Source organism: Adiantum capillus-veneris, chromosome 4, assembly GCF_014529385.1.
Source record: "Adiantum capillus-veneris isolate H3 chromosome 4, ASM1452938v2, whole genome shotgun sequence".
Taxonomy (NCBI): domain Eukaryota; kingdom Viridiplantae; phylum Streptophyta; class Polypodiopsida; order Polypodiales; family Pteridaceae; genus Adiantum; species Adiantum capillus-veneris.
Genome location: NC_140934.1, coordinates 92,909,309 through 92,936,139, shown reverse-complemented (window position 1 = coordinate 92,936,139; position 26,831 = coordinate 92,909,309). Strand labels below are relative to the sequence as shown.

Genomic DNA, 26,831 nt, shown 5'->3' with positions numbered 1-26,831 from the left:
ACCATATTTGACCAATAGAATAGAGATTTTTCTTCTACACACTCTGGGGTCGGCTTGACAACAACTTTTTCAACCATTATTTTTATTACCTTGATATCCTAAGAGTCTCACAGAAAAGCACGAAAGGAGAGATATGCCACTTGGCATCATGAGATTGGAGAATATGTAAATACTCCAGCGCCAAAAATTTCATATCAAGATAACCAGCATTGAATTTTGCCCTAAATCTCCACTTTGTTGTGGATGTTAGGGTTCTCTTTCTCGTTTTCTTTGTACATAGCGTAATATTTTTGAACGCAACATCTCCAACAAAGCCCAGATTGAATTGGGCAGATCTAATGCGCCTTCTTCAGGCATAATCACCATCCGCTCAGAATCTTCGAACTTGCAGGAATTCGAAACTCTGTGTGCAAGAAGACCACACCTTGTGTGCTAACAAATCTCAATGTCAGATCATAGACATACATGCGACCTTCCGAACGAAACATTCTCTCATCTTGGGCAAAAAAATCCAATGTAGGCATGGAAAGCTTCACACCAAGAGAGGGAGCAGGGGACAACCAACGAGGCAAATAAAGATCAGGAAGGTAGATACCAGCAGCGCTGAGAGGTAATAGCGATGGCAAGGCAGGGTATGAAAGGTGTGGGGAGGAAACTTCTACTTCTGGTCTTCCATTGTTCGCTGGCCAAGGAGCTCCTGCAAGGGGTGTGTCGCATGGGCACCATGGCCAAGCTGAGGGTGTGGGACTGTGGGTTCATGGGAGGAGCTGCAAGAAGGGGCTCCTGTAGAGGGACATCAGCATGAGTCGAGGTAACCTCGCTGCGTGCCCGCGTTTACATAGGAGAGGTGCATCAAGTTACAAGAAGCATGTGATGTATTCAGAGAAGAGAGCCTCCTCCCGCCCATTCAAAGAGCAGAAGACAAAGGCCTTCTTCAACCCTTAATAGGAGAAGAAATGGGCATGAAAACCCTGGTGGGTTCCCTCTAGTGGTCGGGTCACAGAGATGGACAAGGAGGGATTTTCCCTACCGAGTCAAGGAGGTTATGAAGAGGGCTACTGTCTACCCAACCTAATTAGTGGAGATGATGATGGTTGTGTACCCCTGAAATCTCCAACAGGCTTGACTGGTGTAGATAAAGAGTGAAGAAGAGAGAAGGGGGTGGGGGGATGAGTTGGGGATTGGGCAAGAGGGGTGGTGGGTCTAATGCTGGGTGGGCGTTATGGAAAGCTTGGCGGGCCGAAAGACGTAGAGTTTGTCATACCACTACCATAGAGGAGAAGGATGGCGTGCTCTCGGGCAAGGCTAGCTTTACAAACAAGGCAAGTCTTGCCGGGACTGCCATCGGGGTGTGGGGATTGGAGCCTGCGGTAGATGCATGGCCATCAAAAGAGGTGGCCGCATACGGTGACGACGGGTTCGTGCGCGATGTTGAGGCAAATGTGGCAGGAGAAGCTGCTTCTCTCACCATGATGGGTCTCTTCATGGGAAGAGATTTCCCGTTCTGTGACAGGAGTAGGAGGCTCATGTGGGTAATCAAAAGCACAGCAACCAACATTAATGCAAAACGTGAGCGTAACCAAAATAGCATAAAGAAAAACTCTCTATATGTATTCACAACACCATCTCATTCACAATTCATGTTTGAACTTGCTATCAGTTTCACTGTATATGAACATCTTCAGCTATGCTATATTACCTTGCTGCACTTTGGCCGCTTGCTACATTTATGCTATGGGAAGTCGGCGCCTGGTCGCTTCCCCTACTCTAATGGATATGTGCTGCCAAATCAATGGGCGACATGGCTATGCCCCCTCTCGTAAGGTGTTGAGATCACAGGGCCTCTCCTATTGCATCCCTAATGTCGATGATGCGTCTTATTGATTATACGTTGTCAATGCCATGCTATCAGGGGCAGCACTGCTGTGGAAGCAGGGTGTATGTACTTAAAAACTACTGCTTCCCTCCTCGCCACCAAACGACCACCACACATCGTTGTCAGTTGCTCAGCTTGCTAATGTGCAAAGGTTAAGACTGCAGGGAGCTTCATCGAGCGCAACTTGCTTTGTTTGCCGATGCTGAGGCACCGCTATAACAATCCCCCAACTCAATGCCAAGCCTGCCAGGTCTCTTGCTTGGCTGCACAAGGTGGTTTTCTGATGTTGAACTCGCTTCGCTGACCGATCCGGACGTAGCAGATGCCATAAGCCAACGATGGTGGAATTCTCCAAGACATTACTTGGATACGGACAGGGGCTTCTCTACCAATGCCAGATGGATTTCTCTGTAGCACGTGCCCAGCGCACACTTTAATGCAGAAGATTGGAAGCACAATATTTCTACTCGTGACCTACTCGCTCTCTTTTAAATAAATTCCATTAGTTTTCAAGATGCCCCCCACATCGGCTGCCTTGCTACCTTGCAAGATCACCTTAGCCTCGTATTTCTGTTGTCAACCATCTCCAAACCCATGTCTACCCCTTAAGCTCGAGTCCTTTGCTCCAGCAAGGCTTGCGTCTCTTAGCCATGATCATCCATCTCCAAGCCCATGCCTACCCCTTAAGCTCGAATCTCTTGCTCTGGAAGCAAGGCTTCCTTCGCTAATTAGCCCTTAACAGCCCATCAAGCGAGAGTGCTGCTTCTATTGTTGAGAGAGAGAGAGAGAGAGAGAGAGAGAGAGAGAGAAAAAGACTCAACCACTTGAAGGCGGCGCTTCACCTCCCTCCTGAGATCTCTGAACAATAACCCTTGAGCAGAGAGAGGGAGAGAGAGATCTGTCGGAGAGAAAAAGACTCACCCACTTGAAGGCGGCGCTTCACCTCCCTCGTGAGATCTCTCAACAATAACCCTTGAGCAAGGAGAGAGAGAGAGAGAGAGAGATCTGTCAGTTCTCATGCACGCTAACAGTTCAAGAGAGAGATAGATCTGTCAGTTCTCATGCAGGCTAACCGTTCTCCCCTTTTGTGTTTTCAATAGAAAATAAGTGTGAGAGAGAATCCTGTGTAGATTCTTCTCTCATTTGTTTTTCAAAATGTCTATCACCTATTTGTTTACCTTGATTACCTAAGATTGTCACAAGAATTGTTGCAAGCTGAGTTGGGCCACTTGGCACCACCTTATTGGCTTGCAAAAAGTGCACAAACTATTCCTAATAGATCGCGTTGAAAGTGAAGCAGATGGCTTTATTGTGCTTAGAGAAGAATTAATTCTTACTAACGATATGTTGATTTGGCACTTGCGCACCCTTGCATGACCATCACTACAAGAGGTTGTGTACTCTTGTGACGCTTATAGCGACGGAAATACATTGGGTTTTTTAAACCCTCGGCGTCGCAAAACGCGTCGCTATAAGCGTCACAAGAGCGTCACACAGCAGCAAAATCACTTGATTGTTAATCATTGCAAATGTAATAGATACAAACCATTGTCATTATTTTAAAAATATACATGGTTTTCAAAAATACATAGTTACATGGTCTCATGATACATAAGCTAGGACAAAAAGAAACTAATGCTATCTAGCTATGGCTAAACTGACGTCGTCTAATCAGACGTCTCATCGCGTCCAAGCGGCGTATCTGTCGGATTCTGCAAAAAAAAACAATAAGATAGCTTTTTGTAAGTATAATTCAACATATAGCGAGCGACGTCTATAAAACAATACAATAAATAGAAAATAATAAACCCTAATACTAACCATGCCACCGCGAGAAGTCACGATGTCTATAAGGGCGTTTAAGCCCTTCTTGCATGCGTACTCACGCTCGTACGGAGTGGGATCACGTCCTGTAAACGACCACTATCAAAACATACAAAGAGTCCATTATGTTAGAATTTCAAATCCCATAAACCCTAAACTATCGAACATAGATGTGAAAACACTTACAAAATCGGCCTCAAATGATGCCCACCCGCCGCTCCCCAAGTGATGCGAGCTCCCTGCCTCTACTCGCGCTCTGGCTGCCTCCTTTTGTTGCTTCCACTTGTCGGGATTCTCGCGCGCTTCTTTCTTCGCATGCTTCCAATCTTCTTTGGCCAGCCAATCTGGTCTGTTCCATCCATGCTTGATTGCTTTTTGCACTTCGGAACGCTTATGCTTGCAGTATTCGCGCATTCGAACCTTCATCACATCTTCATTGAAGCGGTCATCCCGTGTTGGAACGGGAAACGCGTCATGAAGCATGCTGAAAACTCTGTCTTTTAATTCTTTTGGTATTTCACTCCAGGAGTTTAGTATGTAGTGTCTAAACACCTGAGAGCAAAGACCGCGCATGCGCGAAATCACCCTCTTGCCGTCATCATCCAAGATGATGCCGCCGCTGAAGTCAACGGAGTAAGGCAAGCCCTCTCGCCGCTGACGCGTGAACCTGGGTGTCTCGACAGGGGTCTCTAGCGGCGTGTCAACAGGGGTACGGACGCCAGGTGTCTCCACTGGAGTCTGAGCCCCGAAGCGAGAAGTGTCCACTGGAGTGACTCCTGGAGGAGTAGCTAGTGGTGTGTAGCTGTGGGGAACGGCACTCAACCGCGCAAAACCTAGTGTCGATGGCGATGCCGTGGCTGGTGTCGGGATGGGCAAAGAAGGGGAGGGTAAAGAGCCTTGTCGAACACGAGGCGGTGTCGAAGCATCGGTGGCGCCACCACCACAACAACCGCCACCGCCACCACTAGAGCACCGGTGCCTAGACGAGTGTGAAGATCGTCTCGTCGACACAGAAGCTTCGGAGCACGCTGAGGACTCCGAAACAGAGGGAGATGCGGATGGAGTAGGAACGCGCGACGGTGCGTCTGAGCGATGACGCTCCACGTACCACTGTCTCTGCTGGGGTGACAAAGAAGAAAAAAACTCATTATCATCCATACCTGCATTAAACACACGAACATTTAAACTTAATATTGAATGAATGGAGTAGAAAACATGGACAAGTAGATAGAGAGAGAGAGAGAGAGAGAGAGAGAGAGAGAGAGAGAGAGATAAATACAATGACGCAAATACTTAATGAGCCGGAGAATCGTACAGCTATTAAATGTATGTGGGTGTAATGACGCAATGACGCAAATACTTAAAGAGCCGGAGAATCGTACAAGAACACTCCAGTGCTTGTAGCTTTGGAATGTTCAAAGGCTAGCAGCAACAGAAAGCGTTTTTCTTCTATTCAACTTGAGTGATGAAAGAGGCAAGTGCATAACTTTGAATTTACAAAAAGGAGCACACTTGTTCAAATACAATATTTATGGCTTTAAGAGATCTCTCTCTCATCCTCGCATAGCTTAGCATAACTTCCTATATCTATATAGAGCTCTCCGTTTAAACAGATGTCCTCTGTTTCATTTTGTATATCCTCTGCATGCACCCCATAGAGAGTAGCAGGTTGATTTACAGTGTCTGAGTGAGGAGTGTAAATAGATCACCTGAGCATTCTGTTAGTCCGGGATAGTCATGCATGGTCCACATTAGAATGCCTCGACTGATCAAAGCATTCCGTCGACCTATGTGTCGGCTCATATCCACCACCTCTATGCCAATCCACAATTGTTGTAGCTCTTCCAATAGTGGACGAAGAAACACATCCATATTTTTCACTTTATATCGCCCCGGCACAATCAAGCTTAGCCATAGGTGCCCCTTCTTCGTAGTCAACCACGGGGGAATGGTGTAGTTGACGATGACAACGGTCCATACCTTGTAAGATGTTGATCTTTGACCAAATGGATTTACGCCATCCATAGCCAGGCCTAAGCGCAAATTTCGAGCTTCCCTGGCAAAATCCGTCCATGTTCCATCTATATGTTTCCAGGCTGCACAATCTGCAGGAATCCGTAACACACCATCCAAAGATTTATTCTCCTCAGGCCATGATGGTAGGGTAGCCATGGACATACATTCGAAGAAATGCTTGATGCGAGGAAGCAGAGGAAAATATCGCAAAACCTTTTGCGAAATTTTTGTTCCTTGGAGGTCTACTCAATATCTTTCGGAATCACATTTCGGACACTTCTCCATGTCTATGTATTCCCCTCTGAAAAGAATGCAGTCATTAGGACAAGCTTGGATCGAATTATAATCCATCCCCAAGTTTCGCAAAATCTTTCTTGCTTCCTCTCGAGAATCTGGCATCACATTATCAACTGGTAGTATGTGCTCTTTGAGCAATCTACACAACATAAAAATACGGCACAATTGTGTAAAAATCTATCAGATCATTATACATTTAGAGTTTTATTAAAGTAAACTAATTATTGTAATAGATCACCTGAAAAGCGCTGTGACGCTAGTGTCACTCCATCCAAACTTTGTCTGCATGTTGAGAAGAACCAGGAACGCTTTCAATCTAGACACACGTGCTCCATTATACAATGGCGTATCGGCTTCACTTTTCATATCATCATAGACAAGCCTTTATGAATCCATGATCGTCGCGATCATTTCATCAATTTCGGGCTCAAACATTGCCTCGTTGGGAATGTGGTATGCATGATCATCCCCCGAGCGGTCAGAGGCTACATCTTGTTGCCTCACATTTGCTGCTTGACCAAAGCGCCTGCGAACACGTCTATTGGGTTGCAAGATTGCTGTCTGTTGGCCAGCGTCAGAGTCCGATGAGTTATAATTGGCAACAACTCGATCTATAATAGATGGATCGAACTCACCAAATTCGCGAACGTGCTGCAAAGAAACGCGTCTTGTCCGTCGCAGAGCATGCTTGCAATGGTTACAGGGACATAAGATCCTCGTTGAGAGATAGGTGTTTCGGTTGGACGGCCCCACATCCTCGTCACTACTCATAATGAGGGCAAAAATCTTATAACTTGGACAACAAATTTAATCTTCTATTGACATTCTTCCTCTTTTTATCTCTCTCTCTCTCTCTCTCTCTCTCTCTCTCTCTCTCTCTCTCTCTCTCTCTCTCTCTCTCTCTCTCTCTCTTTCTTTGTTCACACTGTAAACTACCTCACATTCTCTAGTCATGTCCAATCCCAGCACACCTCGGTCTAGAGGTGCACGGAGATCAGAACCACCGGGTTATAATCTTGTCTTTATTGGTCAATGCCTATATTTGTGGGTACAAGAAATCTACACACCCACGTCTACATGATACTGCATGTAGTGGACAAAACCCCTTTGCCTCTTCTCTAGCTGTAGCATTTCATAGCATCTTAACATCTTTTCATAGTAGATCTTTGTTTGTAGCATACAGGTACGTCATTCTTGCAATGTAGCTGATGTCTGCTCAAGGCACTTAATTCTTATTCTAGATTTGACGGGATATCGTGTGTCTGTGTGTGTGTGACCCTTGGAATCATCATCTTGCATCACTAATTTCTGTGTATGCTCAATGCGCTCTTCCATTAGCTGAACATGACGGCTTATTGTATGGTAGCAGCAGTCGAACATGCAGGTGGAATTGCTGGTCCGCATGGACTGTCGAGGCTGTGAGCGCAAGAAATTTTCTCGCCATTTCTTCTAACCTTATCTTAAACGATTTCCTCGCCATTTCTTCTAACCTTAATTAAATAACCTAAATCTAATTTAATATAACATATATAAACCTAAATTAATAAACCTAAATCTAATCTAATATAACGTAAATTTAAATCTAACGTAAATAAACCTAAATCTAATTTAATGTAAATCTAACTAAAAATGAACCTAAATCTAATCCAATCTAATTTAAATAAACTTAGATCTAATTTAACGTAATTAAGTCTACTAAAATCTTAATCTTTAACGTCTTTTGGGATAGTTTTCTACGGCGTTCAAACTGTCTTCTTCTTGTGTGTGTGTGCGCCAATAAAAAGAGAAAAATGGTATAACCGTCTTGGTTTCAACTCCTCGTCGGCTAGATTTTTAGGTCTCTTTAATTAGTTTCCTACGACGTTAAATTAAACTCTCTTCTTCTCGAGTGTGTGTGCACGCCAATAAAAATAGGAGAAAAATGGTATAACTATTCTATCACCGAAGTGTGATAGATTGGTTATGCCATTTTCCTTATGAATAACATTTTTTGACTTCAACTCATGTCGACTAGATCTTTAAGGTCTCTTGGGATACTTTCCTACGATGTTAAAACTCTCTTCTTCTTCTTCTTTTATCTCTCTCTCTCTTTGTTTTATATATATCTCTCTCTTTCTCTCTTTTCCTCTCTCAATGTGTGTGCATTCTTTGATTATGCATGTGTGTGCGTTCTTTTGGTTTATGCATGCTCTCTCTCTCTCTCTCTCTCTCTCTCTCTCTCTCTCTCTCTCTCTCTCTTTTCCTCTCTCAATGTGTGTGCATTCTTTGATTATACATGTGTGTGCGTTCTTTTGGTTTATGCATGCTCTCTCTCTCTCTCTCTCTCTCTCTCTCTCTCTCTCTTTCTTTTCCTCTCTCAATGTGTGTGTGCTTTCTTTGATTATGCATGTGTGTGTGCGCATTTTTGGTTTATGCATGCTCTCTCTCTCTCTTTTCCTCTCTCAATGTGTGTGTGATTTCTTTGTGTATGCATGTGTGTGTGCGTTTTTGTTTATGCTTGTGCTCTCTCTCTCTCTCTCTCTCTCTCTCTCTCTCTCTCTCTCAAAAACACAATGTGTGTGTGTGTGTGTGAAAGAGAGGGAGAGAGAAAGAGGGGAAGGGACCATGAGAGTGAGGAGAGGGAAGGAGCATACTTGGCTCTCCTTCCTCTCCTCGTGTGTGTGTGTTTTTGGAGAAGAAAGAGAGAGAGAGAGAGAGAGAGTGAGAGCGTTACCTTCCTTGCTTGAGCGCGCATCGAAAATTGAGATCTGAGATCTGAGTTTTCGGACGCCCTCGGTTATTTTTTTTACCCCTGCGGGTGTCGCTATCACCGTCGCTATGACCATCTCTATGTCAAGAGTAACATAGCGACGGTCATAGCGACGATAATAGCGACGCCGTGCATTTACATATTTGAGCGTCGTTGTATGAGCGTCGCTAATGTGAAGCATGGCTTGTAGTGCATAAGACGTCAAGTGAGGAAAATTCTGGCAAGTTTGGTTGGCTCCACTATGAGATGATGCCATCTTGGCACCAAATATTGCAGCGTGGAGGGGTGCACTCTTCCCCAAGCGTGCAAATTTTTGGTGGCAAAACAACGTGGTCTCAGAGCGACGCCAACCAAACTTGCCGGATTTCTCTCGCATGGCCATAAGACGTCAAGTGAGGGAAATTTAGGCAAGTTTGGTTGGCACCACCATCTTGGTCCCAAAATCTGCACGGGTGTGGGGCGTGCACTATCCCCCATGCGTGCAAATTTTGGTGGCAAAAAGATGTCGTTTCGGAGCGTCGGAATTTCTCTCGCGTGGCCATAAGACGTCAAGTGAGGAAAATTCCGGCAAGTTTGATTGGAGTCGCTATGAGATGATGCCATCTTGGTGCCAAAATTTGCACACATGGGGAAGAGTGCTCTATCCCCCATGCGTGCAAATTTTGGTGGCCAAACAATGTCGTCTCGGAGTGGCGTCAACGAAACTTGCCAGAATTTCTATCGTATGCCATAAGGCGTCAAGTGAGAAAATTCCAGCAAGTTTGGTTGGCACCGCTCTGAGATGACGTCATTTGGGTGCCTAAATTTGCACGCATGGGGGGCGTGCACTGTCCCCCATGTGTGCAAGTTTTGATGACCAAACGACGTTGTCTTGGAGTGGCACCAACGAAACTTGCCAACATTTCTCTTGCATGGCCAGAAGACGTCAAGTGAGGGAAATTCCAGCAAGTTTGGTTAGGGTCCATGAGATGACGCCATTTTGGCACCACAATTTTCACACATGGAGGACGTGCACTATTTCCCTTGCGTGCAAGTTTATGCGGCAAAACGATCTCTTTTCGGAGCGGCACCAACCAAACTTGTCGGAATTTCTCTCGCATGGACATAAGACATCAGGTGAGGAAAATTTTGTCGGGCAAGTTTGGTCGGCGCCGCTATGAGATGATGCCATCTTGGTGCCAAAATTTGCACGCGTGGGAGACGTGCACACTTCCAAAAGAGTGCAAATTTTGGTGACCAAACGACATTGTCTCGGAGCGGCGCCAAGGAAATTTGCCAAAATTTCTCTCGTATGGCCATAAGGCGTCAAGCGGGTAAAATTCCAGCAAGTTTGGTTGGTGTCGTTGTGAGATGAGGTCGTTTGGGTGCTAAAATATGCACACATGGGGGTGTGCTCTATCCTCTACGCGTGCAAATTTTGGTGGCCAAACGACGTCGTCTACGAGTGGCGCCAACGAAACTTGCCAGAATTTCTCTTGCATGACCATAAGACGTCAAGTGAGGGAAATTCCGGCAAGTTTGGTTGATGCCACTATGAGATGACGCCATCTTTGTGCCAAAATTTGCACGCATGGCGGGCATGCACTTTTCCATAAGTGTGCAAATTGTGGTGGCCAAACGACGTGGTCGTAGAGTGACGCCAAAGAAACTTGCCATAATTTCTCTCGTATGGTCATAAGGCATCAAGCGAGCAAAATTTTTGCAAGTTTGCTTGGTGTCGCTCTGAGATGACGTTGTTTAGGCATCAAAATTTTTACGGGTGGGGTTGGTGCGCAATCTCTCAAGCGTGCAAAGTTTAGTGGCGAAACGATTTTGACTCGGAGCGGCACGAACGAAACTTGGCGGAATTTATCTTGCATGACCATAAGACGTCAAGTAAGGAAAATTCCGACAAATTTGGTTGGCACCGCTATGCGATGACGCCATCTTGGTGCCAAAATTTGCACATGTGGGGGGTGTGCATTCTTCCCCCAAGCATGTAAATGTAGGTGGCCAAACGACGTCGTGTCGGAGCGGCACCAATCAAACTTGCCAGAATTTCTCTCGCGTGGCCATAAGACGTCAAGTGAGGAAAATTCCGGTAATTTTGGTCGCGCCGCTATGAGATGACGCTATCTTGGTGCCAAAATTTGCACGCATGGGGAGCGTGCACTCTTTTCCAAGAGTGCAAATTTTGATGACCAAACGATGTCGTCTTGGAGCGACGCCAACGAAACTTGTCAGAATTTCTCTCGTATGGCCATAATACCACTACAAGAGGTACTTCACATTAGCGACGCTCGCAAGTCGCAGTACGACGCTAAAAAGTGAAATTCCACGGCATCGCTATGAGTGTCCCTATTTTATTTGTTACATAGCGACGACCATAGTGACGCCGACAAGACTAAAAATAAATCGAGAGCGCCCGAAAACTTAGATCTCAGATCTGAGTTTTCGACGGTCAAGCAAAGAGGTAACCCGCGCTCTCCCTCTCTCTCTCTCTCTTTCTTTCCCACACACACACACACACAGACACACACACGAGGAGAGGAAGGAGAGCCAGGTATGCTCCTTCCCTCTCCTCTCTCTCATGTTCCCTTCCCCTCTTTCTCTCTCTCTCCCCCTCACACACACACACACACACACATTGTGTCTTTGAAATAAAGAGAGAGAGAGAGAGAGAGAGAGAGAGAGAGAGAGAGAGAGAGAGAGAGCACATGCATAAACAAAAAACACATACACACACATGCATAAACAAAGAATGCATGCACACACACATTGAGAGAGGAAGAGAGAGAGAGAGAGAGAGAGAGAGAGAGAAAGTAAAGAGAGAGAAAGATATAAAACAAAGAGAGAGAGAGAGAGAGAAGAAAACAAAGAGAAAGAGAAAGAGCGAGAAAGAGAGAGAGAATAAAAAACCAAAGAGAGAGAGAGAGAGAGAGAGAGAGAGCGGGAGAAGACGAAAGAGAGAGATAAGGGGAGAAAACAAAGAGAGAGAGATTAGGTTAAGATTTAAACTCAATTAGGTTAGATTACATTTAGATTTATGTTTATGTTGAGTTTAAGATTAAGTTAGATTTAGATTTACGTTAGGGGTGAAAGCATGTATAGGTGGACCACTTTTGCCACTATATAGTATATGGTTTTTGGGGTTGAGAAAATGGGTGGTTTAGGCGTTTGAAACAGTGGGATTAAATTCAAAATTTATGGAAAATAAGGGTTAAAATTTGACGTGTACTAAGTGAAAGAGCTTACTCATTAATGATCACCTCAAGGTACGTTCAAGCACTTAATGCAAATATTCTCTCGAGTCTCGTCCCTCCCACTCTGTCTCGCTCGTTCCTCCCCCATCTCTCTGTCTCGCCAGCGCCATTCAGGTTTCTCTTTCCTCCCTCCTTTGCGTTTCTCTGCTAGCCGAAGCAAAAAGCAGCAACATCACAACATCAGCAAGCAAATTCAGGAGGAGTACTTTTTGCTGGGCTGGTCATCAACTTCAGTAAAAATCCCCTGCAACAGCAACAGGTATGTGTCATCATGTAGCTTGAAGCATTCTATCTCGAATGTTGGTTGAATTTGAATGTGGCTGGTTTTCCTAGGTAGCATTTCCAGGTAGCATTGATCCATGTTTTAACATGCTTCATGCAGATGTAGAAGCGTTGTATGCTTGTCTCTGAATGTGTGCAAGATAACAAAAGGGGGCTTGGCCTAGTGGTTAAAGTGAATGGGTGGGTGCGTAAGGACCCAGTTCAACCCCTGGCAATATGGTCTGCTCTCTGTTGGGTGGCAAGATAATCATGGATTGTAACTATTAATGATGCATTTGTAAGTTTAGAATTTATTTCTGGAATGTATATGCATTGTGCACATCTAATTGATCACCCTTGTGAATGCTTTATAAGAATGCATCATGCAGCTTGAAGCATGAATGCAGATTTTATCAGTTGTGTGTGCATGCTTATACAAATGCATCATGCAGGTTCAAGCATGAATGCATTTAACTATTGATCTTGTATCTATGTGGCATTTGTGATTTTTTCAGGATGAAGAACCAGGCTACAAAAGGACCTTCAGACTCTGACAAGGGTACACCTAGGAAGGGAAAGAGCTCTACGCAGGAGTCGCCTATCAAAACAGGTTAGATGCATCATGCATGCATTTCTAAAATTGGTTTTATGTCTTGTAAAATTTCTGAATTTTTTGCACATGCATGCTACAAAAAGAACTTCCGAGTCCCCCAAGGGTACACCTAAGAAGCAAAATGTTCAGCAGGTTAGATGTAGGTATTTACCCCATGGATTCAATTAAAGTGTTGCTTTATTAGGAAAATGTAGTGTGCACACCACTAGTAAATATCAAGTGGGTGAACCCCACTTTTTATGGGTACAACACCACTGATAGGCTGTGTTGAAGTGGTGCACCTGCAACACCCTTTAAAGTTGGGCAGAAACCATGGTTGCATCACTACATAGTTATGTTGATATGGTGCACCATCTCTTAAAAGTGATACTAGACCACTTTAAAGTGTTGGGCAGCACTGAAAAGAGGTAAGGTTCTAGTAAAAACGGGTGATACAATGGGTGCATCACTTTCCAATGGAAAACCCTAACTATTTTGTGGTGAAGCATCACTTTTAAGCGAAGCATCACGATGGTGCACCACTTTTCAATGGTTTTACACACTTTTAAGGTACCGAATAACGTTCTAGTTAAGAAGCACCACTTTCTAGTAGTGGTGCTTCTTAACTAGAACGTTATTCGGTACCTTAAAAGTGTGTAAAACCACTGAAAAGTGGTGCTTTTTAACCTGAACATTACTTGGTTTAAAGTGGTGAACACCAATAAAGTGGTGCTCACCACTTTTTGTGGTTCAAATCACATTTAAGTGGTGTTTATAGTGGTGAAGACCACTATAAAGTGGTGAACATCACTATAAAGTGGTGCTCCTTAACTAGAACATTATTCGGTACCATAAAAGTGTGTAGGACCACTAAAAAGTGGTGCTTCTTAACCTGAACGTTATTTGGTATAAAGTGGTAAACACCAATAAAGTGGTGCTCACCACTTTTTGTGGTTCAAATCACATTTAAGTGGTGTGTATAGTGGTGAAGACCACTATAAAGTGGTGAACATCACTATAAAGTGGTGCTCCTTAACTAGAACGTTATTCGGTACCTTAAAAGTGTGTAGGACCACTGAAAAGTGGTGCTTCTTAACTTGAATGTTATTTGGTATAAAGTGGTAAACACAATTAAAGTGGTGGTCACCGCTTTTTGTGTTCAAATCACATTTAAGTGGTGGTGCGTGATGGTCAACCACTTTCAGTGCTATAGAACCTCTTTTTAGTAATGCTTTACAAAAGTGCAATAATCGTTAGTTCTGCATCTTTGCTAAAAGTGGTGGTTAAGTGCTTTTAAGTGATGAATCTTTACAAGGAGCCTACCACATTCTATTGGTGTAGCACCACTTTTTAGGAGTGTAGCACCAGTTTTAAGTTGTGTACAACAATTCACATCGGTGTAGCACAACTGAGCAGTGGTTCAGCCCACTGTTATGTGCTAGAGCACCACTTTAAACTGGTGAAGAAACACCAAAAGGGAATGTATCACTAGAAAATAGTGGTGTAGCAGGACTTTTTAGTGTTACCTCACCAGTTTTAAGTGGTTGAGAACCATTTAGTGGTACACCACCACTTAAAAATTTTGCAGTACCACTGAGAATGGTGCAGAAATCATTTCAACCACTTCTTATTGTTGATAAAACAAGTTTAATTATGGCTCATTACATACTAACATGCATTCTTATATGTTTTTACAGGGAGGTGGACAGTACCACGAGTGGCCTTACCCACTCAAACAAAATTTTTCTTCACCAAGGAAGATTTTCATATCGAATATGGGCTATGCTTGGTTGGCCAGGATCCGAAGCTCCTATGTGATGATGATTTCTCAGATGAGGAGTGGCTTAGTGTATGGCTTTACAAGCGCCACCAAAAGGAGAAGATGCATTTAAAGGGGCTGAGGCCAAGGGGCTGAGGCCTGAAATGTATGAAGAATGTCTCCTGCTATACCACAAAGTATATCAGGGAGCTCCCCCAAACAACGAGGTAGGCGTGCATTTTGCACATGGATTTACTTGGCAGAAGTGCAAGGCCGCTGAAGATTCTGAAGGTTTAGTTGCATGGGCTGTGTATGCTGAAGGTGTTATCAAAATGTTACGCCAACAGAAAACTTTAAATAGGAAATTGGAGAAATGGAGGTCCACAAACGGCCCCATGTCTTGGAAGCGAGTGGAAATTTAATGCAGAAAATATGCCTAATTACATTGACAGTACTGGCACAGGCTTTGACTGGCAGACATACTCAGGTGGACATCAATTTTCAGGGCAGGCTAAGGAGGAATTTCTAAAGAAGCGGGCCTTTGGCTCGATGGGAACATTTGGAATGTCAAATGTTTCCTCGACTACATTTTCTGCGTCAACGGATGATGTAGCAGCTATTTCTAACATGAAGGCTAATGCTGCTGAAAAGTTAAAAGAGAAGCAGCAATGTCTCGAAGCAATAAAAATTGCTTTAGATCAATCAAAGACAAAGAGAGATGAGCAGGTTGGTTTGATGCGAGGCGCCGCCAAGATCGTAGAGAGAATGAACAAGGATATGGAGGAACTCAAGTTGCATAAGGCTGGGCTTGTACCAAACGAGGAAGCAATGGCAAAGCTTGAGACCTTGATTCAAATCAGAAAGGAGGCTCTCAAAGACATGGGACTTGATATTGAAGTGCACAACCTCGATAACCTAGGTGAAGAGGTAGCACAGTTACAAGTATGTAAGCTTGATTGATTCACCTAGTAGTAGTTGATATTACTTAAAAGTGGTTAAACTCTAATTAGGGAAAAATGGTTAGAGACCATTTTATATGGTAAAAGACCACTTAAATGTGTTTATATAACACTCTTAAGTGGTACCACATAAAGTGATGAAGACTCTTGAAAGTAATGCACAAACACTTATACTGTTTTATAAAGTACGCAGTGCTATTTTTTTACAGGGTCAGCATGACACTTTGTTATGGGAAGTAGAAGTGGCGACAGGGCATCTTCGATTTGTGGAAACGATTATTAATTTGTTCAAGTCAAGAATGCCTATCCTTCCTGTCACGCCGCCTGTTCATTTGGGATCGGACAATAGCTATGTGCAGTTAGGTGATTGTGTTGCTTGTGGGATGTCTATCATGCAGACTGTTGTTATCGATGTCTACATGCTCCGGTGTCAACATCTGTATCACCCACTTTGTTTTATAACTGCCTGTAAGTCTGCCGGCCAGTGTCTATTTCATGGATGTGAGGAACCTTTAAAAGATGTTTGAAGCTGCTGGCACCTGGAGAGGCAACCATGGATGAGCATGTTGGTACAGGTGATCGATGTTTTTATACCTTATGATATGAAGCTGATTGTAGATTCATTTCTTGACCATTTTGTTTCTTTTCTCCATGTAATTGCAGAGAAAGATCCAATGGAAGCCATCTTTGGATCTCCTATTGATGAAATTGGTAATATTATGTGGAACATTCTTCTCTTTGAATGTTCACATAACTTAATATTGAGTATTATTACATTGTCTTTTATGTAGCACACTCCCAAGCTAGGTCATCATGCAAGCCCAATATTGATAGCATGTGTGGTGGGTGCGGGGATAAGAATGCATCCCAGAAACAAGCAGGTGAAGACACTCCGGACCAACAAAAGATAGAAAAAAGGGCTGAAAAAAGAGCAGATGTAGTGGGAGCTCAAGGTGACGCATCCAAGGAGTCAGCCGAGGTGCCTCTGAAGCCAAAACCTGCAATGAACAAGGACGTAGAGGACGCTGAAAAATCATATGAGAAGCCAATTGAAAAGGATACAACGGTGAACTTGTCTGATGAGGACTCAGAACTTCTTATTTCACAGGTTTGTGCAGAGATTTTGGGGCGTAGGAAAAAGAGGAGCAACACTGAAGAGCGCGCCACACCAAAGAAAAAAGATAAGGTTGCATCCGAGCCTCCAGAGCCTACTCTAGGAGGTAAAAAATCCAAGGAGCCTTCATCTGCTCGGAAAAAGACTAACCTCCAAGCACCCAACCTTAAACCTCCCAAACCAAAGTCCCGCAAGAAACTTCTGTAGCCTCTATTAACCTTTTGTGCTTTGTAGCCTCTTTGTAATTTTGTCTTTGTACCCTCATTTTGATGATAATGAAACGACAGCTTTATTTTTCGTTCACTAGTTGTTTATTGCTCATTGATTGTCTATTTATTGTACTCATATTGTTCATTGACTGTCTATTTATTGTACTCATATTGTTCTTTTCGACATCATCATGAGCATCTTCAAGTAGAGCTTATTATTTCTCTCCAGTATCTCCTGCCAAGTGGACTGTTGCCATAGAAGTTCAGGAAATTAATGAAATGGAAATCAATAGCCTGGAAGGTATACTTTTCAAGTGTATTTTGAAAAGGTTAATATGTCAGACTAATTGAGGTTTTTAAGGCATGCTACTTGTCTATGGCAGAACTTAGCTGGATTGGAGATGTTCAAGAACCAGATGAGAAGGTTGAAGACATAGCAGCTAAGCAGGATGCAGAGCAGGATGCAGATGTAACACCAGATAAAGTAGAGGAAGACCAGGAACCAGCAGTTTGCCCCGAAATTGAGGAGATTTTGCCAAACTGCCCTGGATGGGGATATCTTGTTTCGAATTTCTGCAAGATCAAAAAGCTCATCATCCTTGATCTCGATGGACTATTCGTGAAACGAGATGTAACCAAACGTGATCCAAAGACTGGACAACTTAAACACCCTCTACGTCCAGCTTCCGACAGAGTTAAACTAAAAAGAGTGGACGAGAAGTTGTGGATCTACTACCGTAGAGATGTTGAGCAATTTGTTTGGGATTTGAGGCAAATAGCGGATGCAATGATTTGGAGCACTTGTAATGCTGCTAACATTGAGCATATCCTCAGTACATGTTGGCCAGACATATGGGAACATAGGACTTATTACTTTAGGGATCTCTTCTCAAACTGGCAATGTGAAAAGTGGTCGTATTTTGAAGAAATTGCTGGAGCTCCAAGAGACCTTGCAGGTGAACCTGTGTCTTTGAAGCCCCTTTACCATGTTTGGAACAAGTTTCCAGAATACGACTCCTCTCGGACATTGTTGGTAGATGACTCCAGATATAAAAATTTGCGCAATGTCTGGGACAACTGTATATGTCCACCCACCTTTGATCCTCTTGATGAAGAACAAGACCCTGATTACCTCACGCGCACACTGTTTCCATGGCTGTGCAGATGGGAACTAACCCCCAATACCCTGGAGTATACAAAGGCAAACCCCATCAGCAATCCCAAAGATGAACTTTCGAATCTAGTCTTTGAGCACTTTGCTATAAATGGAGATGAATGAGATTGTACATCCGGAAGTGCCAGAAATGTTATATATTGTATATTCTTGGTGGATATGTAGACGTTTTTGGATAATTGTTGTAATATACAGAAAAACTGGCACTTTATTGTCTCAGCACTATACATGTCTCTACACTTCTGAATGTCTCAGAACCACTTTTTAGTGGTGCTAAACCCCTAAAACGTGGTTAAATTTTTATTATGTTATTGCAACAGTTTTTCTGGAACTGCAACACCATTTAATGGTGATTTTTGGGGGGAGTGGTGAAGCATTATTAACCACTTTTTAGTGGGGCTAAACCACTTTAGTACCACTAAAAAGTGGTAAATTTTTATTGAGTTTTTGTGAAATTGCAACACTTTTTAGTGGTGATGTTTGGGGGGGGAGGGGGGAGTGGTGAAGCATTCTCAAAAACCAACATGTCAATTCCATCGTACGTTTACACCAATTCCATCTTGTTCAATCTTTCACTAGATGATATAAAATCAGATTTGATTTACAATTCAAAGGGCATGCTATTGTATATTGCCTCATGGTTTTCATTGGAAAGTTCGAACACTTCTCCTATGCCATCGAGAACTACAGGCTCCATAGGGAACTTTATTGCCCTTATCAAGTGGGAATATATGAAAACTACTGGCTTGTTATCCCACAGCTCATACAAGTTTGCTTGTAGGGATTTATACCAATGGCCGGTGACCATATAAGTATGCTTCTCTACCTTATTGCCCCATGCATCAATTTGCTCGTTAGTTGTTAGGCCCTTAGCTACTACACGCTTCAAAATGTAGAAGTCAACAGCCTCCTCATTATTCTCTTCAGAAGTGACAGCAAAATTGTCTCCAGGTGTGAGAGCATCGCTTAAGGAGTCATAATGACCTGCATAAGTGGCACCATGGAACTCCTCATCGTCTGAGTCTCCGTATGATTGGGAATCATTAGCAAGTGGCTCCAAAGTGTGATATTTCCATGTCTCCACATGTGATCTGTTCATACAGTTTCTCCAATGGCCAAGCCTGCAAGGAAAACAAAAGCATGACAACCGTTTTGATCGCAATGCACAAGTGTTGTTCTAAGAATACCCATTCACACAGTGCATTGCTCTTGAGCCCTTCAATGGTTTGCAGTCCCATTGATGGGATCACTGAACATCGCCTAGCTTGACCTCCCAGAACACCCTACTGACCTCCCTCTTTTGCTTGTCATACATAGTAGTTGCTCCAGTACTGAGATGCATTCTCAAAAAAGAGACAACTTCAACTGCACAAGTCAACCGCACGCTATTTTGCTTCAATTGCTCATGAGTTAGAGCCCTTTTAATGACAGCCCCAGTCCCATCATGTTCCCCCTTTCCATGTCCTAAGCAAAAAAAATTCCAATTCATTTCCATGCCAGTAAGGCTCCAATATCTAGCAACAAAGTAAAACGGTCTCTTTGCTTTAAATTGTGAAGCTGCGCCATCTGACCAAACCCAATGTTTTTTAAAGCTTAGCCCTTGATCTCTCAACCATTGAGCATGTAAGAGAAAAGCATGCTGCACAAATAAGGTGTCATGTTGTTTATCATCTGAGACAAAAAAAGTGCATGGTCTTCTTTAATGCACCTGATGCAATGCGGAAATAAGTAATCAGAACAAAGATAGTGACCTGCTTAGTGTACCAATGCATTGACTGGATCTCATTTTGATCCTTGAAGGAGTAGTTCTCTGCAAAGTCAACGACGGAGACAACCACATCATCTGGAAACAAAGAAATGCAGTCCTTGAACTGTTGTGCTTGCCACGTAAATATAAAATTGTGAGTGACATACTTCTTCAAGTGGTCTTGGTACACTCGCAAAAGTTCTCTAGGCAGCATTTTCTTGTGGACAATGTCTTTCACAGTGCACTTTCTAGCTTTATTGTTTAATCCAGTGGCACCCACTATATTTTCAAAAAACTTCACAGATACTTGCTTACTCTGCTCAACTTCTTCTCTTGGACAGATCTGAATATTACCTACACCGCATGCATTGCATGTTCCCATTAAGCATTGGTAGCTATGGAAACTATGTTCTACAAGTATAGGGTAGAGTATAGACTCCAACAGTAAAGTGGTGCTCATACTTGCATTTTTGTATGCAAGACATCCATGGTTGACAACTTCATCATGATGAAGGCATATAGGGTAGCTGCACATGCAGCAAGAACCATGAAGATCAAAACTTCGAGTCCGCATGTGATTTACTGCCTCTTTAAGGAAAATCATTTGTACATGCACAATACAACAGCAGGTGTAGCGATCCCTCAATTTTCGGACAAAGAACGGTTTCATAGACTCGAAGCAACGTTGCGAAATCTGAATATCTGCATACTTTGTCTTGAATCTTAAATAAAGCTCCACCTGCAATATACATGTGTACAAATGTTAAAAATAAACTTAGCATTCAAAATTGGTTAAATTGTTTCAAAACATTAAAAAGTGATTCTATATCACTAAAAACTGGTGTGCACCACTAAAAACTAGTAATGATACATTCAGTAGTATTGTTTTACCTGTGAAAATAATGCACCACAAATACAAATTAGTGTAGAAACTAGTAACCATACAAAAAGGTAGAATATTAAGAGGTTGTGTGAGGACAACTTAATAGTGGTGAGAAACCGCATTCAGCGTAACTAAAAAGTGGTTTGGCACGACTTAAAAGTGAATTCAAACCACTTGACGGTGATGAACCGCCAATAAAAAATGGTGTGCACTGCTTGAATATGGTGGGCAACGATTAAAAAGTGGTGAGTAAGGACATGAAAGTTATGGGGAAGTTCAGAACTAGCACTTAAAAAGTAGCTGGGAGGGACAAAATACTAGGCGACAGACCAGCATTAGCACTAGGTAGTAGTCCAGCACAACTTGAAAGTGGAGGAGCTCTTGTGAAAAGTGTTTGATGAACACTTTAGAGTGGTGAGCGACTAGTTCAAAGTGGCCAGCCACCAATTAAAATCTACCACTTAAAAAGTAGCTGGGAGGGACAAAATACTAGGCGACATGCCAGCATCAGAACTAGATAGTGGTCCAACACAACTTGGAAGTGGAGGAGCTCTTGTGAAAAGTGCTTCATGACCACTTGAGAGTGGTGAGCAACTACTTCAAAGTGGGCAGTCACCACTTGAACGCGGATTCTGGTCACTTGAATGCGGTTTCTGGCCACCTGAAAGCGGGAACTTGCCGCTTGATTGCAGTGACAAGGTTTTAGATACCACTTGAAAGTGGTGTCTTGCCACTTGGGAGTGGTGCCTCATCACTTGCATGGAGTGATGACTGACGTAGTGACTTAGCACATGAAAGTGGTGTCTCACCACTTGATGACCACTTGAAATTAGTGAGCAACTACTTCAAAGTGGGCAGTCACCACTTGAACGATGATTCTAGTCACTTGAATGCGGTGACTGCCCACTTGAAAGCGGGAGCTTGCCTCTTGATTGCAGTGACCAGGTTTAAGCTATCACTTGAAAGTGGTATCTCACCACTTGAAGACCACTTGAGAATGGTGAGAAACTAGTTCAAAGTGGGCAATCACCACTTGAACGCGGATTCAAGTCATTGGAATGTAGTGTTCGGCCACTTGGGAGTGGTGTCTCACCACTTGCATGGAGTGATGACTAACGTAGTACTTTGCACATGAAAGTGGTGTCTCACCACTTGATGACCACTTGAGAGTGGTGAGAAACTAGTTCAAAGTGGGCAGTCACCACTTTAACACGTTTTCTTGTAACTTGAATGTGGTGTCTAACCACTTTAAAGCGGGAACTTTCCACTTGATTGCAGTGATAAGGTTTTAGTTACTACTTGAAAGTGGTGTCACACCACTTGGGAGACCACTTGCATGGAGTGATGGACTGACGTAGTGACTTAGCACATGAAAGTGGCTTCTCACCACTTGAATGCGGTCAGACACCACGTGAAAGTGGTTTTTATACGTGTAAGTGTTGTGTCCACCGCTTCATTGTGGTGTGACAGCACTTGTAAGTGTTTACTAACAAAATGTGTTCAAACTCCACTAATATGGTTTTGGTTACCATCATAAGGTGGTGGGCACCATTCGTGCAGCAGCAGTAAAAAGTCTATGGCACTACTATAACTGTTGCACCATGACTAAAAGCTGCTACATCACTTGGAAAAAGTGAGCTGCACCACCAAAAACATTTGCACTTGTAACACCCCTACGAGTTTGTAAAACACGTCTGTTAGCATTGGGTAAACAAGACTTTTTAGTGGGTGAACACCACTTTGTAGGGTTTACGATGAAGCGTTGGTGCATTTCTAGTAAAAACTGTTTCTTAAACATTAAAACCTGCTACAAAACATTAAAAACTGGTTCAAAGACACTAAAAAGTGGTGTGGAAACACAAGTAAAAGTGCTTCAAAAACATTTAGAACTATTGATCAAATTTTAGAAGTGGTTCAGATACAATTAGAGATCAGTATAGGAATGTTTCACCACTTTTTAATGTTGCAGCACCACTAGAAAGTGGTGCAAAACACCAAAACAAGCTGTAGCACTAATAAAAACAAGTATAGAAACATAATGTTATGGCAGTAATGAGTTGTAGCACCAATAAAAAGTGCTAAAAAAATATATCAATTACCTGAGGCTCCTCAAGAAGGTGGATTGGATGCTTTACATATGAACATCTAGCTAGTCTCTTACTGCAAACATCTTTCTTGTTGGGGGACACCCTCGTCTCATCCGTCCAAAATTGAAAGACTATGTCTTTAACAGTTTGAGTGATGTGAGTTCTCCGTGCATCATCTCTATGACACGTAGATGCAGGGAACGAACCATCGGATTCACTGGACACTATTAAGTGATGTCTGGCTGAATATAAGTTTCTTTTGTGGATCCCCATAAGCTTGGCAGCTTGCGGTATGCTCATGTCATTGTTTTGCTCCTTGCTTCCACCATTCACCAACATCATCATTGCTGATTTCTTCACAAAAAACTCGTCTGAAGATCTTGGGACCTTCACATGATTCAAAGTGTTGCGGATATTTCTCAGCATAATTGCTTCCAACTCTTTGGATTTACTCTGCATAGTAAGGAAGCAAGGATGTTGAAGAATTTCATCAAAGATTTCCTTCCTACCACTTGCATCCATTCCCACGGTTAATGTATCAAAGTGTTGTACCATAGATTGACATATCCTTCGTTTCTTTCTTTCATCCATCTCCCCTGTATTGCTTTCCGTCACAAAGTTGACCGTTGCCTGACGCTGCTTTCGTTTCTGAGCAGCCCAATATTCCCTCATTAATTTTCTGCGCTGAAGTTGAGCTTCTCTACTCAATGACGATGAGCTGATAAACAGTTCTTCACTGTGCTCCATTGTTGCAGTACTTTCAAAGGATTGCTCTACAAGAAATACAATACAAATCATAACTACACACTATACTTTTAATTAATACATGGCACTTATTGCACTAATTAGCAGGATACTAACAAGCATAATAAGTGTTTACATACCTCAAGAATCATCAAGTAGAAGAGGAACCTATGGAGATAGAGTTCGTGAGAGAGAGAGAGAGAGAGATGAGCGCGAGCTCAAACACAAGAGGAGCCATGCTTAGAGAGAGAAAGAGAGAGAGAGAGAGGGGGGGGGGGGCTGAGCGATACAGAAAGCTCAGCAAGAGCTCTGTGAGAGAGAGACAGCGAGGAGCTAGATAGATCTCCAAGAGAGATCTCAGAGACAAAGAAAGCTCACACAGGTTGAAGCGGGAAAGAAGAGACCCAGCGTTCAGTAGTAAATTACATTTAGTCTCATTAATTGTGGTACGTTACATTAGGAGACTTAATTGACGTACCTTAGGAGAGTGATATTCTTTTTGAGATTTGAAGCACTTTTAAAACACCCACTTTTAAGCGCAAAAAAACGATGTCCTTGACATTACTTTCCAGGCCACCTATACATGCTTTCACCCTTAGATTAAGATTAGGTTATATTTAAAATTGGGGTGATATTAAAGATTAGTTGGCTATCTTCTTAGATTTAGGTTTATGTTTTTAATATTAGATTAGATTTAGATTTAAGATTAACTAAATTAAATTTAGATTTAAGTTAGATTACATTTAGGTTTAAGTTAGATTTAGGTTAGATTTTAGTGCATGTCAATGAAGGCACGCTTTGCCCAAAGAGCAAACACTAGTTACACAACAATATGTATATTCCCATCAGAATTTGACACCTGATTAACCCACACACTAACCATATTCAATTAGCTGCGAATCGCCACATGTTCAATTAGGTTAGATTTAAGATTATTTTTTGGATTGAGTTTTTATATTAGAGTCTACCTTCGAGATTACGGTAAAAAAATTAGATGTAGACGAACGGTGATCCCTCTCTTCCTCTCTATGGATGCGACCTTAAGTTGGAAAGCTTTCAACGGCATGATACTCAAATTGGAGCCCAACATGTAATGTGCTAAGTAATCCCTCGAATAAAGATCTACTGTGAAGAGATGTTAAGATACTGTGAAATGCTACAGCTAGAGAAGAGGCAAAGGGGTTTTGTCCACTACATGCACTATCATGTAGACGTGGGTGTGTAGATTTCTTGTACCCACAAATATAGGCATTGACCAATAAAGACGAGATTATAACCCGATGATTCTGAACTCCGTGCACCTCTAGACAGAGGTGTACGGGGATTGGACATGACTAGAGAATGTGAGGTAGTTTACAGTGTGAACAGAGAGAGAGAGAGAGAGAGAGAGAGAGAGAGAGAGAGAGAGATAAGATGGAGGAGCCAATAGAAGATTAAATTTATGTCCAAGTTATAAGGTTTTTACCTTCATTATGAGTAGTGACGAGGATGTGGAGCCGTCCAACCGAAACACCTATCTCTCAGCAAGGATCTTATGTCCTTGTAATCAATGCAAGCATGTTGCAGTACGTTTGTGAATTTGGCGAGTTCGATCTATCTACTATAGATCGAGTTGTTGCCAATTATAACTCGTCGGACTCTGACGCTGGCCAATAGGCAGCAATCTTGCAACCCAATAGCCGTGCTCACAGGCGCTTTGGTCAAGCAGCATACATGAGGTCACAAGATGTAGCCTCTGACAGCTCGGAGGATGATCATACAGACCACATTCCCAACGAGGCAATGTTTGAGCCCAAGATCGATGAAATGATTGAGACGATCATGGATTCAAAAAGGCTTATCTATGATGATATGAAAAGTGAAGTCGATACGCCGTTGTATTATGGAGCACATGTGTTTAGATTGAAGGCGCTCCTGGTTCTTCTCAACATGCACACAAAGTTTCGATGGAGTGACACTAACGTCACAATGCTAATAGATTACTTACACAAGTGCACCGCATTTTTTTCGTTGTGTAGATTGCTCAAAGAGCACATACTATCAGCTGATGATGTGATGCTAGATTCCATAGAGGAAGCAAGAAAATTTTACAAAACTTGGGGATGGATTATAATTCGATTCACGCTTGTCCTAATGACTGCATTCTTTTCAGAGGGGAATACATAGACATGGAGAAGTGTCCGAAATGTGATTTCGAGAGATATCGAGTAGATCTCCATGGAACAAAAATTTCACAAAAGGTTTTGCGACATTTTCCTCTGCTTCCTCACATCAAGTATTTCTTTGAATGTAAGTCCATGGCCACCCTAGCATCATGGCATGAGGAGAATAAATCTTTGGATGGTGTGCTACGGATTCCTGCAGATTCCGCAGCCTGGAAACATATAGATGAAATATGGCCAGATTTTGCCAGGGAAGCTCAAAATTTGCACCTAGACCTGGCTATGGATGGCATAAATCCATTTGGTCAAAGATCAACATCTTACAGTGTATGGCTCTTTGTCATCGTCAACTACAACATTCCCCCGTGGTTGACTACCAAGAAGGGCACCTGTGGCTAAGCTTGATTGTGCCAGGCTGGTATAAAGTGAAGAATATGGATGTGTATCCTCGTCCACTATTGGAAGAGCTACAACAATTGTGGATTGGCATAGAAGTGGTGGATATGAGCCGACACACAGGTTGACGGAATGCTTTGATCAGAGGCATTCTAATGTGGACCATGCATGACTATCCCGGACTAACAGAATGCTCAGGTGATTTACACTCAAACTCAAACATTCTAATGTGGACCATGCATGACTATCCTGGACTAACAGAATGCTCAGGTGATTTACACTCAAACTCAAACACTATAAATCTTGGTTTTTCTCAAGATTATTTATTGTCATGTGTATACATGTAGGGCTTCCAACAAGCGGATACAAAGCATGTGTCACATGTGGACCTAGACTGAATGCACGTCGGGCGCCCTCATTGAAGAAGCAAGTCTACGAAGGTCATCAAGCATATCTTCCAAAGAATCATGTGTTACGTGATGGCTTTTTGGAAAGAGAGCCATCGAGGATGTCTGCACAAGCATGGCTAGAGCAGAAGGAGATGTGTGATGATGGTTTGCCCCCAGGGATGAAGAGACTCTCTCTATGCTACGAGTTACCATATTGGCCCCGACTCATGATCAATCACTTGCTCGATCCAATGCACATATTCAAGAATGTGGGTAATCTGCTACGGCACCATCTAACCGGTAAGAAAGATACTTTGGGAGCCATGGTTGACCTTAGAAATGTGGATCGTA

The 26,831-nt window shown here is 42.8% G+C and overlaps 2 protein-coding genes across 2 annotated transcripts; one reads left to right on the top strand and one right to left on the bottom strand.

Moving 5' to 3' along the window:
* Nucleotides 1–2,944, top strand: LOC147459605 (uncharacterized). The gene has a single exon (XM_086509865.1). The coding sequence runs from the start codon at nucleotides 1,170–1,172 to the stop codon at nucleotides 1,821–1,823; it is 654 nt and encodes a 217-aa protein (XP_086365991.1). The 5' UTR covers nucleotides 1–1,169; the 3' UTR covers nucleotides 1,824–2,944.
* LOC147459604 (uncharacterized) lies at nucleotides 2,108–23,536 on the bottom strand. Its single transcript, XM_086511618.1, has 2 exons — nucleotides 22,934–23,536; nucleotides 2,108–2,284 (listed from the first exon to the last, which is right to left on the bottom strand). The coding sequence occupies exons 1-2, from the start codon at nucleotides 23,534–23,536 to the stop codon at nucleotides 2,108–2,110; spliced, it is 780 nt and encodes a 259-aa protein (XP_086367744.1).
* Nucleotides 23,537–26,831: the final 3,295 nt, after the last annotated feature.